At 48.4% G+C, this 15,698-nt stretch overlaps 1 protein-coding gene across 3 annotated transcripts in view; it reads right to left on the minus strand.

Annotated features, from left to right (window-relative positions):
* Nucleotides 1-11,247, minus strand: part of CPPED1 (calcineurin like phosphoesterase domain containing 1) — a 61,785-nt gene extending 50,538 nt beyond the window's left edge. Inside the window, exons 1-3 of one of the 3 annotated variants that reach the window (XM_053277138.1) lie at nt 10,665-10,930; nt 9,502-9,572; nt 2,705-2,923 (exon numbers count right to left, since the gene is read on the minus strand). In XM_053277138.1, coding sequence (XP_053133113.1) covers nt 2,705-2,858 — 154 coding nt within the window. In that variant the 5' untranslated portion in view covers nt 2,859-2,923; nt 9,502-9,572; nt 10,665-10,930. Of the gene's footprint in view, nt 1-2,704; nt 2,924-8,021; nt 8,144-9,501; nt 9,573-10,664; nt 10,931-11,065 lie in introns of those variants that run through there. The other 2 variants (XM_053277137.1, XM_053277136.1) reach the window with 2 other exon arrangements.
* Between the last annotated feature and the right edge of the window lie 4,451 nt (nt 11,248-15,698).

The following is a 15,698-nucleotide window of genomic DNA, read 5'->3' on the forward strand; positions in this document are numbered from 1 at the left end:
AGCTCTCTTCTCCAGCCCTATGTGGAGATGCTGCCAGGGACTGAACCTGGGACCTTCTCCATGCAAAGTAGATGCGCTACCTGCTGCAGATGCTCTATCAGCTGCAGCCCCCTCCCAAACTAAGCATTGTAGCTTCAGTTCTTCCTAGCTGTCTTAGACCAAGTCAGACCACTGATCCATCTAGCTCAGTATTGCCTGCACTGACTGGCAGCGGCTCTCCAAGGCTTCAGGCAGGAGTCTTCCCCAGCCCTACCTGCAGATACCAGAGATTGAACCTGGGCCCTTCTGCATGCAAAACAGATGCTCAACCAGAGCACCTGCAGGCAAGAGGGAGGGAGGTACCGGCAGATTCAGGGTAACCTACAGACACTATGCTTTCATAAAAATCTAAGGGGGCAAAAACAAGCCAACCCAAAAATGTCCCAATGAAACTCAAGGGAGTGGAATGCTTGTGGACTCAGGGCGCAGTTAACAGACAATCACATGGGTGGAGCTAATGGAACTCAATGGCCAGAAGGGGGGAAAGAGAGTTTGAACAGAAACCGAACATAAATTTATCACCTTGAAGAATACTCCCTCAAGACAGTCTTCAGAAGCCTTCTGCTTCTGAGCAGGAAATGCTCGCCATGCTCACACACAGGCAACATATGTACCCAGGGATATACTGCAACACTTTTGTTGTGGGTCCAAACTTGTGCTCCTATAATCCTTTTAGAAAAGGATGCTTGTTTGCCATGCAGATTTTCCCAGGCCCAGGTGAAGAAACTGGTGACTAATGAATTCAGCTTCTTCGAATGCTAGTTTGGATGCTAGGCTCAAGCTGGTGGGAAAAAGAAGTTCATTTAGGATTAGATTGACTGTGGGGTCTCCATAGACGGTTCTGCATTCCACATCTCACTTGGTATTCTAAGCCACTCTTGTTCCCTATTCCTTGCCTACACTGCTCCTTTCCCTCGGCTAGAATCCTAATACAGTACACAGTTTTTAGGAGCAATTCTTTTAGTGGGGGGTGCGGGGGGAAGCCCGCTTCACATTTCCGCATGCCAGACACACAGCGTTGTTCTCACCCGGAAAGAGCAACAGGCGATACAAAGATATGGAAGGAAAGCCCTGCAGGCAGAGCAGGATTCTCTCACACCCGTTGCCCTGGAAGGGACAAGACACGATTGTGTGATGGGAGCCCCGACTTTTGTTGTGTTTTTACTTTAAAACAGCTGGGCTCATGCTTTAATTTTGTTTCAATCTGTGTTAAATAATTTGTTTTATTGAAGACTAGCTTTACCCACGCAGAGCATACTGTGTGCTAGTATTGTATTGCTGTCCACTGCCCTCGCTGCAGCCCTGCTTTTATTGTTCAGTGTCATCAGTTTCTTTATGCACACAGTTTTCGAGCTCTTGGTTTGCTGATACAATCGTTAGTGAGTCAAAGGACCTTACTCGGGAGAGACCAACATAAAGTTGACCGGCACTGGCTTTGAGCGGAAATGCTCCCCTTTCCCAACTGTCTAGATTGGTGGCGGTGGTGAGCGCCCCGTGCAACGCAGGCCTTCTGCACCCAAACGGCTTCCCTTGCCTATCGCTTCCCCACCACTCTGGCACTGTGGCACAGGAGGACACCAACGCTTTTGCCTCCCACGTTCTCCCGGCCTCTTTCTCTTTCCTCAGCACACTCCAGGCTCCACGCCCACCCAACTCTGCTTTCAGCCAGCCACACCAGCTCCTCCTTGGCCCTCTGTTGAGGCAGCGCCACCACCGCTACCAGCAAGCAGGCACCAACACAGACACCTCACAGCCTGTCGGCCCGCTTGGACGCCCTGCTCCATCACTTGCCCACAGCCTGTCAACCTGCTCGCCCACCCTGCTCCGTCACTCGGCTATCCTCCTCCTCCACTTTCAGCTAGCCACACCAGCAACTCCATGACCCTCTGTTCTGTGCTCCATCATTTGGCCTTCTTCCAGCCCACTCACCCACCTGCTCCGTCACTCGGTCACAGCCCCTCAGCCCACCCTCCTCCTGCCCGGCACTCGCCCACCCTCCTCCTGCCCGGCACTCGCCCACCCTCCTCCTGCCCGGCACTCGCCCACCCTCCTCCTGCCCGGCACTCTGCTTTCAGCCAGCTACATCAGCTCCTCCTTGGCCCTCTGTTCAACACTCCGTCACTTGACCCTCCTCCAGCCCGCTCACCTGCTTGCTCTGTCACTCGCCCACAGCCTGCTCCCCTGTCCGGCCCCATCACTCGCTCACAGTCTGTCAGCCTACCTGCCCGCCCTGCTCTGCTGTGTCACTTGGCCGTCCTCACTGGCGCTCCAGGCATTTCCAGCATACAACACATGCACGTGCCATGTATTGCCTAAGCCTTTTATATATATTGGTTTTATTCAACGTATTTATATACCACCCAAAACTCACGCCTCTGGGTGGTTTCTGTTAAAATAAGCCACCCAGAGAGATGAGTTTCCAGAGGTATATAAATACGTTAAACAAAAGAAAACAAATCATATTTTCAGACATGTTTCCCCAATAACAGAGGAAAGAAACGTGAGATTTTTATTTTTAAACCAAGGCTGGATTTTTAATTATCCTAACAAAACAATTCACCCAAACATGTGTTGGGAGCTAGATAATCCACAGGCTGTCGGCTGTCCATCCTTGCGCTATGAAAAACAAAACATGTTAAGCAGTGCACAGTTTTAGCCCTCTCACCTGGCATGCCATGGATAAGGTCCCCGCAGAGGATAAAGAACTTGGGCTTGGGCTCCAGCTGGTTGACGGCTTGCACTGCTTGCTGCGTTAACCGGAGCTCTTCTTGCCATTCGTCGCCGCCGCTGTCACAGTCCCCAATTGCAAACGCTTTCATGAGCCCAAACTGAGGGTCTGCTCCTTGGATGAAGTAGAAAGGGGTCTTCCATTCTTGCTCAACATCTAAAAAGAAGAGAAAGGGGGGAGGGCGTGAAATGGGAGCCATACAAAAGCAAAGCACCCACCATAATGGCAATTTAAAAAAATAAATAAATCTGAAAACCCATCTCTTCACCCACGCTTTTTCAGCTTTTAAAAATTTGTTGGTTTTAATTCTGTAGTTGATTTCAAATTGTTGCATTGTTTTAAGTGTTTATAAATGTGTTTTAATTGTTTTAACCGCCCAGAGACAAGAGTTTGGGCGGTATATAAATTTGATAAATAAATAAATAAATAAAATAATTCAAGCCATGACAAATGTCCATTGGAACTATCAGCCAGCCCCCAAGATTAGGAATATATTGATATATCCACTTCATATTCCCCTTGGATTGTGTTTTTGTGCAAATAGTGAATCCAATATTCATAGGGGGTTTTTGTTTTGTTTTTGCTGTTCTAAAGATGTAGGAGCCAGACAACAGATGCCCGACAAAATTATTGGACTTTGTGATGGACTTTGTGGAGGGAGGCGCTAAACGGGCTTCTTTTTATCACCTTTACGAGTAACTTAGGTCTGACTTCCTACCTTCCAGCTTCCTACCTTCCTATGTTTGTATTAGCCCCGATAGCAAAGTGGAACTGAAATGTTCACAGGCAGAATGTTGGAAGTTTCCATCCTCGCCAGTCTGGTCTAGGGAATACAGCGGATCTCTCCCAAGGATGAGACTGTCCATAGCTGGACATGCCTCCTGATATAAGGGAGAGAATGGGAGCATAGGGAACTTGCCTTGTACCAAAGCCAGACCATTGGTCCATCTTGCTCAGTATTGTCTATGCCAGGGACTCCCAACCGGTGGCACTGCCGATGTTGCTGAACTACAACTCCCATAATCCCCAGCTACAACTTGTTCAGCAACATCTGGAGGCCCCCAGGTGGGGAGTGCCTGGTCTATGGCAGTGGCTTTCCAAGATTCCAGGCGATACCATTCAGCCATGAGACTTGCTGGGTGACTCTGGGCCAGTCACTTCTCTCTCAGCCTAACCTACGTCACAGGGTTGTTGTGAGGAGAAACCTAAGTATGTAGTACACCGCTCTGGGCTCCTTGGAGGAAGAGCGGAATATAAAATGTAAATAAATAAATAAATAAATAAATAAATAAATAAATAAATAAGATGGCTCCCTGTCCCCAAAGGGGTCACAATCTAAAAAGGAAACATAAGATAGAGACCAGCAACGGCCACTGAAGGGATGCTGTGTGGGGGATGGATACGGCCAGGTGCCCTCCCCCTGCCAAATAAAGAGAATCACCACTTTTTAAAATTTTCAGGATTGCCAGGAAACTTAGGACTGACAAACATAGCAGCTTTTAAAGGTGCCTCTTTGCCCACGTAGCAAGGGCAACATGCCGAGGCTGACCCCTACCCGGGCTTCTCATGAAAGGTTGCTTCCACATCTGCTGCCTGCTTCCCACAGTGCGGACAGACATTCCTCCCAGCCCTTCAGCCCGCTGGGGACAAAGTTGAGAGTGGTTTGCAGGCGTTACACAATTTGTCTGGGGACGTGCCAGGTCAGGTTTTAGAAGGGCAGTTTCAAATATGACGGAATGGCTTACCAGGGCCCCGGATTCAACCATCAGGATGGAGTATTTCAGTGATGAAGAGGGGAGGGAAAATAAGCCCCATCCTGCCCCCCATGAGATCCCTGAAGCCCTCACAGTAGAATCTGGGGACTCCGTTCTTGACCCCTCTCGAGTCTGCCCTGAAGACTCAGAACAAATGCTTAGAGCACAGGAAGATTCATAAGAACACAAGAACAACCCTGCTGGGTCCGGCCTGGGGCCTATCTAGCCAGCACATCGTTTCCCACGGTGGCCCCCCAGATGCCTCTCACAGGCAAGAGGTGAAGGCATGCCCTCTCTCCTACTGTTGCTCCCCTGCAACGGGTATTCGGAGGCATCTCGAATCCAAAGCGAGAGGTGACCGATAGCCGTCAAACTAGTAGCCACCAATAGACGTGTCCTCCAGCATTCCCTGTAGCAGGGATTCCCAGAAGTTGTTGACTACAACTCCCATCATTCCCAGCCACAGGCCACTGAAGCTGATAGGAGTTGTTGTTGACTACATCTGGAAACCATTGTTACAGAGAACACTGCTGTCCTCTGTGCATTTCTCTAAGCCCCTTTTAGAGCCCCCAAGCTGAGGGCTATCACCATACCCCGTGGCAGCGAATCCCACAGGTTAATTATGTGCTGTGTGAAAAAGTACTTCCTTTTGTCCGTCCTAAGTTTCCTGGCAATCCTGAAAATCAAATCAAACACCCCACTACTTCAGGACTGCTCAGCTCAGCCCACCCATCCACCCCACCCCACCAGCTGTTTTGGACTACAACTCCCCAAATCCCCAGCCACAGTGGCCAATAGCCCAAGTTGAGCAGGCCTGCCGTACCTCAATTGTTAAAACAGGGCGACAATAGGTAATTTATTAGGTAAGTTATATACTGGATTGATAGGCCATACATTAGATAAGTAATATATTAGACATATTAGTTTTACAGGTGATATATTGGAAGGGACGGCAGAGCAGGAAAAGGACACATCTTTGGAGGAGAGCTCATATGACTGCTGTGGAAAGGTTCCTGCTAACTCCTAGGAAAGGTTCCTGCTAACTCTGCTCCATCCTTGCTACCAGCTAGGTTCGTGCACTGGTTTGGCACCAAACCGGTTTGGATGAGGTCCAAAACGGTTCGGCACTGAGGGAAGGGCAGCGGTGAGTGGGAGCTTTAAAAAAAAGGGAGAGAGCAAGTCCTTACCTGCTTTCCACTGCCCCATGCAGCTTCCGGCTGGGGTATCGCTCGTCCCAAGAACCTATGCACAGGCGCCATTTGTGTGGTTAGCAACACAAATAGTGCACTTCCTCATCCAAACCGGTTCGGCACCGCACCAGTGCATGAACCTCGGTTCGTGCACATCCCTACTACCAGCTGTGACCTGATTTGTACAGGTGGAGATCCAGACAACCGGTCAGTAACCATCCCTAATAATTGCGCAGCGTAAAGACTGAGCGGGTAATTATGTAGCAGTTAAGAAAGGTCTCTCTCTCTCTCTTCTTTAACTTCCTGCGGCTCTAATGCTACTTTAATGATCATGTCATCATTCTGGTCCCAGCATCCAATCTAGTTCCAAAACACTATACTGGGTCCGGACATTCCTGGTGATAAAACTTCACTGTGGATTTTGTGTAACTAGGTGACCCCATCTGTCACCAGCTCTTCTGCAGGATGGAAGGCGCTCTGTTCCAAACTGACAAGACCATCTGTAGGCAACCCATTGCCAGAACCAACGTGGCAATATCTCAAACAGTCTGGATCCAGAGATTTGGTTTTGTTTTGAATATTTAAAAAAACCCATGTCATGTTTATTTTGGAAGCAACATGCTTTGGATAGCCAGAAAAACATACAACTACCAGCCATGGAAATGGATGCTCATGAGTCTGGGAAAGTTTCTATTTTGAAGTGATAATAATACAGACTCTTATTTGGTGTTAAATATCTGGGAAGGTTGTGAGTCCCATGGAAAAGGCTCTCTGCTGTGGACTCATTTATACAACAGAATGAGCTACTCCTTAGGAGTTGGTTGCATGAGACGTTCTCTCCTATTATGGGAATTATTACTGGACGATTGATTTGATCTGGTGAACATAGTGAAATTAGCCCTGGTGGATATACCGAACCAGCTAGTATTCCAGGCTGTACTTTGGAGTAGCTCAACTGATGGAGGCCTGACTCTGGCTGAAATGCATTTGGCAATTTATTGGCTACTTATGAACACAGCATTTTACTGGATCTCTGTATATTCAATGTGATTATGTCACTGGATCATTCTTGGACTTCTGCATTCATCATCATCATCATCATCATTATTAATTCAATTTCTATACCACCCTTCCAAAAAATGGCTCAGGGAAACACAGAGAAATAATAAATAAATAAATAAGATGGATCCCTGCCCCCAAAGGGCTCACATTCTAAAAGAAACATAAGATAGACACCAGCAACAGTCACTGGAGGTACTGTGCTGGGGGTGGATAGGGCCAGTTACTCTCCCCCTGCTAAATAAAGAGAATCACCACATTAAAAAGTGCCTCTTTGCCAAGTTAGCAGGGGACATGGACTGATATGGGATAGCCACTGGTGGATCCTTACTATGTCTTTGATATGGATCAGTTTTTAAATTTTGCACTTTGTGGATATTGTTTTTATGTTTATTTACTAGTCTATTGCTGGACTGTTTATATTTTACTAGGTTTATTCTGTTTGATAACATGTAAATGTATCACCTTAGGAAAGAACATAGGAAGCTGCCTTATACTAAGTCAGACCGTTGGTCTATCTAGCTCAGTATTGTCTACCTAGACTGGCAGCGGCTTCTCCAAGGTTGCAGGCAGGAATCTCTTTCAGCCCTATCTTGGGGATGCTGCCAGGGAGGGAACTTGGAACCTAGATGCTCTTCCCAGAGCAGCTCTATCCCCTAAGGGGAATATCTTACAGTGCTCACATGTAATATTCCATTCAATTGCAAACCAAGGCAGACCTTGCTTAGCAGAGGGGACAATACATAAGTTTAAACACTTCTGAAATATCAATTTCAACATACTCCCTATAACCCAGGAAAGTTGTGTTCAGATATAAACACACAGTCCATCTTTATTGCCAAAAAAGACCATATTGCTCCCTGAACACCAACACCCTCAGGATTCTCAAAAGACACAACAAGGAGTTTTGTGGTACCTTAAAAGATTCAAGATTTATTGTGGCATAAGCTTTCACAGTCTCTAGCCCACTCCATCATAAATCTGTTTGCCTTTAAGTTGTCACATGATTCTTTTTTGCATTCACCATAACAGATTTAACATCTCCTCTGGAGATTTTCAAATGTCAGTTTATGAGACACTAACAATGGAGCAGAACTTAGTTCTCTTCCTAGAAAATCCCATCCAAGGTAATCTTTCGCAAATATAGTCTAATATTAGGTACAAACCTAGAAGAACACAACTACAAACTGCATATATAATGTCCACTATCTATCTTCTATCTATCTATATATTTAATTCTCTAAGACGTACCGGTGGCTAATCCCATGCACGGCAGCTCTCGCGAGAGTTTGGAGAGGAGCCAGATAGCCACGGAGATGGGGAAGAAAACAGCCATGGCGGCCTGCAGAGGCAGCCTGCTGGTGGAACCGTGCCAGCAGAACAAGGAAGGGAAGCCGCGTCAGTGGGAGGAGGGTTCAAGCCGGTGGAGCTGTGCCAGTGGGGGCCGGCCAGGTGGAGGCGGCGGCTGGTGGCAGCTAGCATGGCAGCGGCAGGCAGGAGAAAACGGCTGGGCCAAACTAGAGGTGCAGATGTTCTGCGCCCAGAACAGCTAGTTCTTATTAAATTTTCCTAAGAAGCAAGATAGTAAAAGCACTGAGGCGTTTGAACTTTGGTTCTGGAGAAGACTTTTGAGGATACCATGGACAGCCAGGAAAATAAACAAAGGGATCATAGAACAAATCAATCCAGAATCTTCACTCAAAGCAAAAATGACCAGGCTCAAACTATCATACTTCGGACACATTATGTGAAAACCCAGCTCTTTTGAGAAGTTGATAATGCTGGGAAAAATTGAAGGAAAGAAGAGGATGACCAGCAGCAAGGTGGATGGAATCAATTACAACAGCAATGAATGCACCACTGAGAGACCTTAAAGGCCAAGTTGAAGACAGGTCATCCTGGAGAGAATCACTATGTGGTTGCTAAGAGTCAACACCAACTTGACGGCACTTAATCAATCAATCAATGGAGGATAAATATCTAATGCAGCTGCAAAAACAAGCTAATGTGATTTTAGGTTGCTTTCATAGAGCCACAGTGTCCAAGTCCCAAGAAGTAATAGTTCCACTTTATTCTGAACTAGTCAGACCTCATCTGGAATACATAGGAAGCTGCCTTGTACTGAGTCAGACCACTGGTCCATCTAGCTCAGAACTGTCTGCTCTGACTGGCAGCGGCTCTCCAAGGTTTCAGAAAGGAGTCTTTCCCAACCCTACCTGGAGATGCTCCCAGGGATTGAACCTGAGACTTTCTGAATGAACAGCAGATTCCCTACCACTGATCTACAGCCCCATCTTCAAACAGAAAGGTTCCAGTGAGTACCATGTCCAATTCTGAGTGCCATTTTTTAGATGTATGCAGAAAAACTTGAAGAGATTTAGAGGGCAATGAAGATGGTCAGGAGTCTGCAAAGACTGAAGGAAATGGACATGTTTAGCCTCTTCAAATATTGGAAGGGCTGTCACACCAAAGCCACCTGAAGGCAGGACTAAATCTAATGGGTGAGGTTTAGAGCTTAATTTAGGGCTAAACCTAAGTTAATGAGAACTGTTTTGAGATGAAAATTAAAATAAACTTAATAATCAGGGCTGTCTTACAATCTAACCCTGGGTTTCTCAAACGTGGCTCCCCAGATCATGTTGGACTACACCCCCCATCATCCCCAGTTACAACTGTAGTCCAACATCTTCCCGGGACCGAAGTTTGAGAAAGCCCGATTCTAATCAATTACCTAGGAAAGTGGTGGACTCTCCTTGCTGGAAAGGTTAGCCATCTGTTGGGGATATGCAAGCTCTGGATTTCCTGTATCAAGCGAGAGGTTGGACTAGATTACCAGCAATACCTCCTTTAACTTGATCTTTCTATCTAACCCATCAAGGCTACCATGCAACACCACGTTGGACTTCAGAGATGCCCTTCAACACATTATCTTCTCACTTTTATATCCGCCACCCCCCTTCCTCCAAGAATTTCAGGGCACTGTAGATGGCTCTCATCCACTGTTCCCTCTAACAGGGATTCCCAGATGTTGTTCACTTTGACTCCCAGCATCCCCAGCTGCAATAGCCTTTGGCTGGAGATCATGGGAGTTGTGTTCCACTTCTGGGAATCCATGTTAGAGGGAACATAGGAAGATGCCATATACTGAGTCATCTATCTATCTATCTATCTATCTATCTCAGTATTGTCTTCACAGAGTGGCAGCAGCTTCTCCAAGGTTGCAGGCAGGAGACTCTCTCAGCCCTATCTTGGCGATGCCAGGGAGGGAACTTGGAACCTTCTGCTCTTCCCAGAGCAGCCCCATCCCCTGAGGGGAAGATCTTACAGTGCTCACACATCAAGTCTCCCATTCATATGCAACCAGGGCAGACCCTGCTTAGCTAAGCGGTCAAGCCAAGCTTGCTACCACAAGACCAGCTCTCCTCTCACCGCTCTCTTCTTTTATCCTCAGGACAACCCTATGAAAGAGGTTAGGCAGAGAGCACCTGGTCCAAGATCACACAGAAGGAGCTCATTTTATTTAATTAGGTGTTTGCCAGCTTTTGACTTTACAGCCTACAACATAGCTCACAACAACTCAAAACAATTCCTGAAAACCATTAAGTCATAAAAAAGAGCAGTAAAAGCCTGATTAGCAGAACCACATAACAGGCAGGCAGCAGGAAAAGGAAGCAGCACGCACAGACTGCCAAATAGTCGTGGCTAGGGCAGCTAACTCTGACTGAAGCTATTCCTGGCGATTTCACCCCCCTCCCCTTGTCCATCTATCGTTTACAATAATAAACCATGAAGATCTCCTGGAGAACGAGGCAGATTCCTGGAGGTTGGCTGGGGATGGATGGCTACCCAGACCTCCTCGGGCCGAGACCAACACTTTAAATCGGGGTGGACAACCTGAGGCTCCCCAGCTGTTGTTAGACTACAGCTCTTATTCTCCGCAGCGCCTGGGGGGTGATGGGTGCTGTAGTCCAGCAGCTTCTGTGGACCCTCTCAGGTCGGCCACTCCTACTCTAGCCACTAGACCACACTGTCTTCGCAGCCTGTACCCCCCTGCACTGAATGGGAGCCCTCTAGACAGACTCCCCCCAGCTCAATCATAAGCAGCAAATCCTTTGCCTCCCACTGCTTTCAATCCCCCACTGCGGTGCACCGCCCATCCCTCTCCCCCATAGCGCCTGAGTACGACTCTAATTAGTATCCGTGCGGCAAAAGTGTGCCCCCTGCGCAAAGGTTCCGCATTCTCTTCCCCTCAGCCAAGCTGAAGAGGGGAGCAGCCGGGGGAAATATCCTGATACCTTCGCGGAAGACGCTCAGCGTCCTGTCCCGGGCTTTCAGGAGCGGCCCTTGCTTTTCTTCGGCCATGGGAACCCCGCTTGAGGCCTCCGAAGCAGCCGCCCTTTCGCGACCTGAAGAGGGCGGAACGAAACTCCTCCCGCCGTTGGGAAACAGCAGGATCGAACTCAGGAGCGGGGGGCGTGGCCCGAGGAGGGGGCGTGGCCCGGCGCTTTAATTCTCCCCGCGGTTATGGCAAAGGTCGCGTTGCCTTTCTGAACAGACCGAGCTTGCAGTCCAGATTTCCGCAGCTCTGATCTCCTCTGACCTTGACTTTTATCTTTTTTGAAAATCAAAATGTGGCACTAAAACAGTCTGCTCTGCTTTATATGTAATTGCCATAGGATATTGATTTTATTTATTTATCTATTTGTATCGGGTAAATATTCTTCGGTGCTGGTGCTCTGTTACCTACTCTGCGCCTCTGAGTTTTTGTTTGTTTTTGTTCTTTAAGATCTAAAAATAAACTAGTACTACCAGTACTACCACAACAACTATGACTATTTATATAATACACCGCCCTTCAGCCAAAGTTCTCAAAGCAGTTTACAGAGAAAGATAAATAAGATGTGAATGAGATGGTCCCCTGTCCCCAGGGGGCTCGCAATCTAAAAAGAAACATAAGGCAGACAGCAGTAGCAGCCGCTGCTGGAGGGATGCTGTGCTGTGGATGGATAGGGCCAGTTGCTCCCCCACCTGCTAAAATATAAGAGAAACGCCACTTTAAAAGGTGCCTCTTTGCTCAGGTAGCAGGGGTAGTTGGTACTAAAGTTTGTTCAAGTAAGTTAACAAAGTAACTTTATTCAGTTCTCCTGACCAGAGGTGCTTTCCCCCCTGGACTCCCAGATGGAAGTCGAGGGCCTCCACACCCCCTGGGGGCCCCCAAATCCTCATTAGTCTGTCCAGGGCGGTGTGGTAGCCCCACTGCTGGCCCAGGGTGGCCAGGCGCGACTGGCCTGTGCCCGATGGCCAAGCGGCATGACCTCTGCTTGAGAGACAGAAGGGGGAGTATGTTAAGTTGAGTGTGGAAATGTTTCTGCCAATGCATATTTGCACAAATATAGCTGTTTTGTATCCTGACATTCTTGGGTGTTCAGTTGCTGTTTGTGCCATCAAGAACTCTCCTGTTTAAAATACTGCATGTGTCACTGTGTGTGTGTGTGTAGGGGGATGATGCTTAACTTGCAGTGGCGTAACTGGGGGAGGGTGGGACCCAGGGCACCCGCCCTAGGCACCACTGAGGGGGGCGCCCACCACACCAGTGCCTGTCACCCCCACCCCATTGCCCAGCCCCAAGGCCCCTCAGCCACTTGCCCTGTTCGCCTTCTTCTCTCCTGCTTGCCTTGCCCTCCGGCCTACAATCGGAGCAGCCTGCAAACTGGGACACAGCAGGTCCTTCTCTCCTTCTTCTCTTGTAAATTGACCCTGAATTTCCCATCCATGACTGGGATATCTGAGAGTTAGAGTCAATAATAAAAGAACAGCACACTGCTTGCGACAGGAAGGGGCAAATTACAATGATTTCTTAGTCCAGCAGGGGCTGGTTTGGGCCCTGGCAGAACTTGGCAGAACTTGGCTGTCTGCTCCTGTTGCAAATTCTTCTGTCTAGTGTGGCAAACTAATGTATCCTCCTCCCTCCTGGTGCCAAAGTAAGCACTTTCAGTGTTTGCCCTAGGGGCTATTTTCCCTAGATATACCCCTGTCAGGGGGGCAACACAAGAGGGAGAGAGCAAAGACAGGTGCATGCACCCTCGTGACTTCCGGCCACTTCCGGCTGACGGGGGAAACAGGGCGGCAGGGAGGAACGCTGCCGCCCCGAGGGGCTTAGAAACAACAGCGCGCCGGCGGGGGAAATGTGGCGGGAGGGGTGAGTACACCCTCCCCCGCCCTTAAAGTGCTACCCCCGTCGGCGTTTCGGCACCGAAACCACCCCCAACGCCGAAACGTTTTGGAGGACTTCACAATGGCCTCCAAAACGTTTCGGCCACAAGCCTAGTTAAGAGAACCCCCCAGTTTACACACACAACATCCCCGCACCTTCCCCACTGAAAGCCTCACTGAAAGGCTTTTTTTTAATCTGCCAGAAGTGGCAAGTCGGTTAGCAGGAGTCTGTAGGTCTATTGACATGTGATAAGTAAACAATTAGCAACTTGCCAGATGCCAAGAAAACCAAGCTATTCCTCCTGCAAGTTTGCAGAGCAACTGCGGCTTCCTTTGTGAACTGTGTTGTTTCTTTTACATGATCATATGGACTTCACCCAGACTTCAAAGATCTCATTGCAAATGCATTGAGAGATGAGGGCAAGCCCCAGGCTCTGCCAATAACATGGGGAAAACAGCATCCCGTTTGGGACAAGAGATTTTTGCCTCCGATATGGGACTTCCCATATAATATGGGACTGTTGGGAACGCGAGGGCAGAGTTACTTTAGGACTGGCCCTACTGTGTGTGAACCAGAGGCACAGGGAGATAGGTGAAGAACCCCAACTTCAAGTATATGCGGATGGGATCTGAGCTGTCGGTGGCTGACCAGGAGAGGGATCTTGGGGTCGTGGTGGACAGCTCGTTGAAAGTGTCAACTCAATGTGCGGCAGCTGTGGAAAAGGCCAGTTCCATGCTAGGGATCATTAGGAAGGGGAATCTCCACATCTTTGGCCCTTTTGGCTGGGGATGTTGAATCAAGCCCTCCTCCTCCCCGACCCAATTTAGAGAGGAAAAGGTTCTGAAGAAACTGTTCTGCTCAGCTTCCATTCTGAAGGCTGTGTGGAAATGTCCTAAGATGAACCTCCCACCTTGCAAACCTGCATTTCCTGCACTGGACTCCATTATTTCCTAACAGTCCTGTGATCCTGATGAGAAAAGCCAGGAAACATCACAGCCCATTGGGCAGGCTTCAAATATTTATTCCGTTTGTCTGCTCGGTGCAGGTATTGACACAGCCCATTCACATGAACTGTGTCAGCTGCCGTGCGGCCGCAGATCCATTTGCCAGCTGCAGAGATACTTGGGGTTTGCAGGAGATGAATATTTTACCAGCCTGCAGATTTTCCTTGCCAAGGTGACACAGCCTGTCTTAATCCAAGGTGTCTGGCAACAAATGCTCTCATTTGAGCTTCTCTCCATTTCAGGCCTGGGTTTCCTTGATTGCATCTTACTTTCCCCTCAAAAGCTCACATACAGATCAAGACACACCAAATACGGCTCTTGATATAATCACAAGTGAGTAGTTTGGAACTCCGGAATTCACTGAATTCTTGGAGGCTTCATGGCACGAGTCGAGAGATATGCAAAAGGATTTAGCTTCGCCTTAGGAACATAGGAAGCTGCCTTCTACTGAGTCAGACCCTCAGTCCACCCTGCTCAGTATTGTCAACACAGATTGGCAGCAGCTTCTCCAAGGTTGCAGGCAGGAGTCTCTCTCAGCCCTATCTTGGAGATGCTGCCAGGGAGGGATCTTGGAACCTAGATGCTCTTCCCAGAGCGGCTCCATCCCCTAAGGGGAAAATCTTCCAGTTCTTACACATGTAGTCTCCCATTCAAATGCAAACCAGGGTGGACTCTGCTTAGCAAGGGGCACAATTCATGCCTACTACCACAAGGCCAGATCTTCTCCCATAGACCAGCTCTCCTCTTCAGTATCACGTTTAGATACTGAAATCTCACAAACGCCTTGTTTGTTTCTTATTCCCCTCAGGGAGTGGGGCCACTCTGGGAAAAGCATCTACATGCTTGACAGATGACTATCCAGCCTTTGTTTAAAAACCTCTATAGAGAAGGAGAACTCACCAGTGCATGAGGCAGGCAGTTCCACTGTCTAACAGCGCCTACAGTTAGGAAATTCTCCCTGATATCTAGACCAGGGCTGCACAACGTTGGCTGTCTTGCAGACATTGGACTGCAACATCCATCATCCCCGACTATTGGCCACTGTGGCTGGGGATGATGGGAGTTCTAGTCCAAAAGCAGCTAAATGGCCAAAGTTGCGGATCCCTCGTCGAGATTAGATGTGCTCACAGAAATTAAGAAAATGGATACGGTCTGGCCAACTAGCAATTCCCTTCCTGAATATGTGGCTTTATAGATAAAAATACCCCAGAGCCTTCCAAAGAGCTGGTCTTGTGGTAAAGGTAAAGCAAGCATGAATTGTCCCCTTGGCTAAGCAGGATCCACTCTGGTTTGCATTTGAATGGGAGACTACATGTATGAGCACTGTAAGATCTTCCCCTCAAGGGATGGAGCCGATCTGGGTAGAGCAGAAGGTCCCAAGTTCCCTCCCTGGCAGCATCTCCAAGATAGGGCTGAGAGAGATTCCTGCCTGCAACCCTGGAGAAGATGCTGCCAGCCTGTGAAGACAATCCTGAGCTAGAGGGACCAATGGTCTGACTCGGCGGAACGCAGCTTCCTATGTACATATCTGGCCAAGGTCTTCACTCAATACAAAGCTAAAAAGAACCCGCCCCCCCCCGCTTGCAGAAGTGACAGCCATTTGGCATTAATTAAACCGTATTAGCAGGCACAAAACTTTCCTCAGATAATAGGCGAGCATCGTTGAGATGATCACCGTGCACATGAATCACTTCGCCAGGGTGGATGATC

The sequence above is a fragment of the Hemicordylus capensis genome, chromosome 13, assembly GCF_027244095.1.
Source record: "Hemicordylus capensis ecotype Gifberg chromosome 13, rHemCap1.1.pri, whole genome shotgun sequence".
NCBI lineage: Eukaryota > Metazoa > Chordata > Lepidosauria > Squamata > Cordylidae > Hemicordylus > Hemicordylus capensis.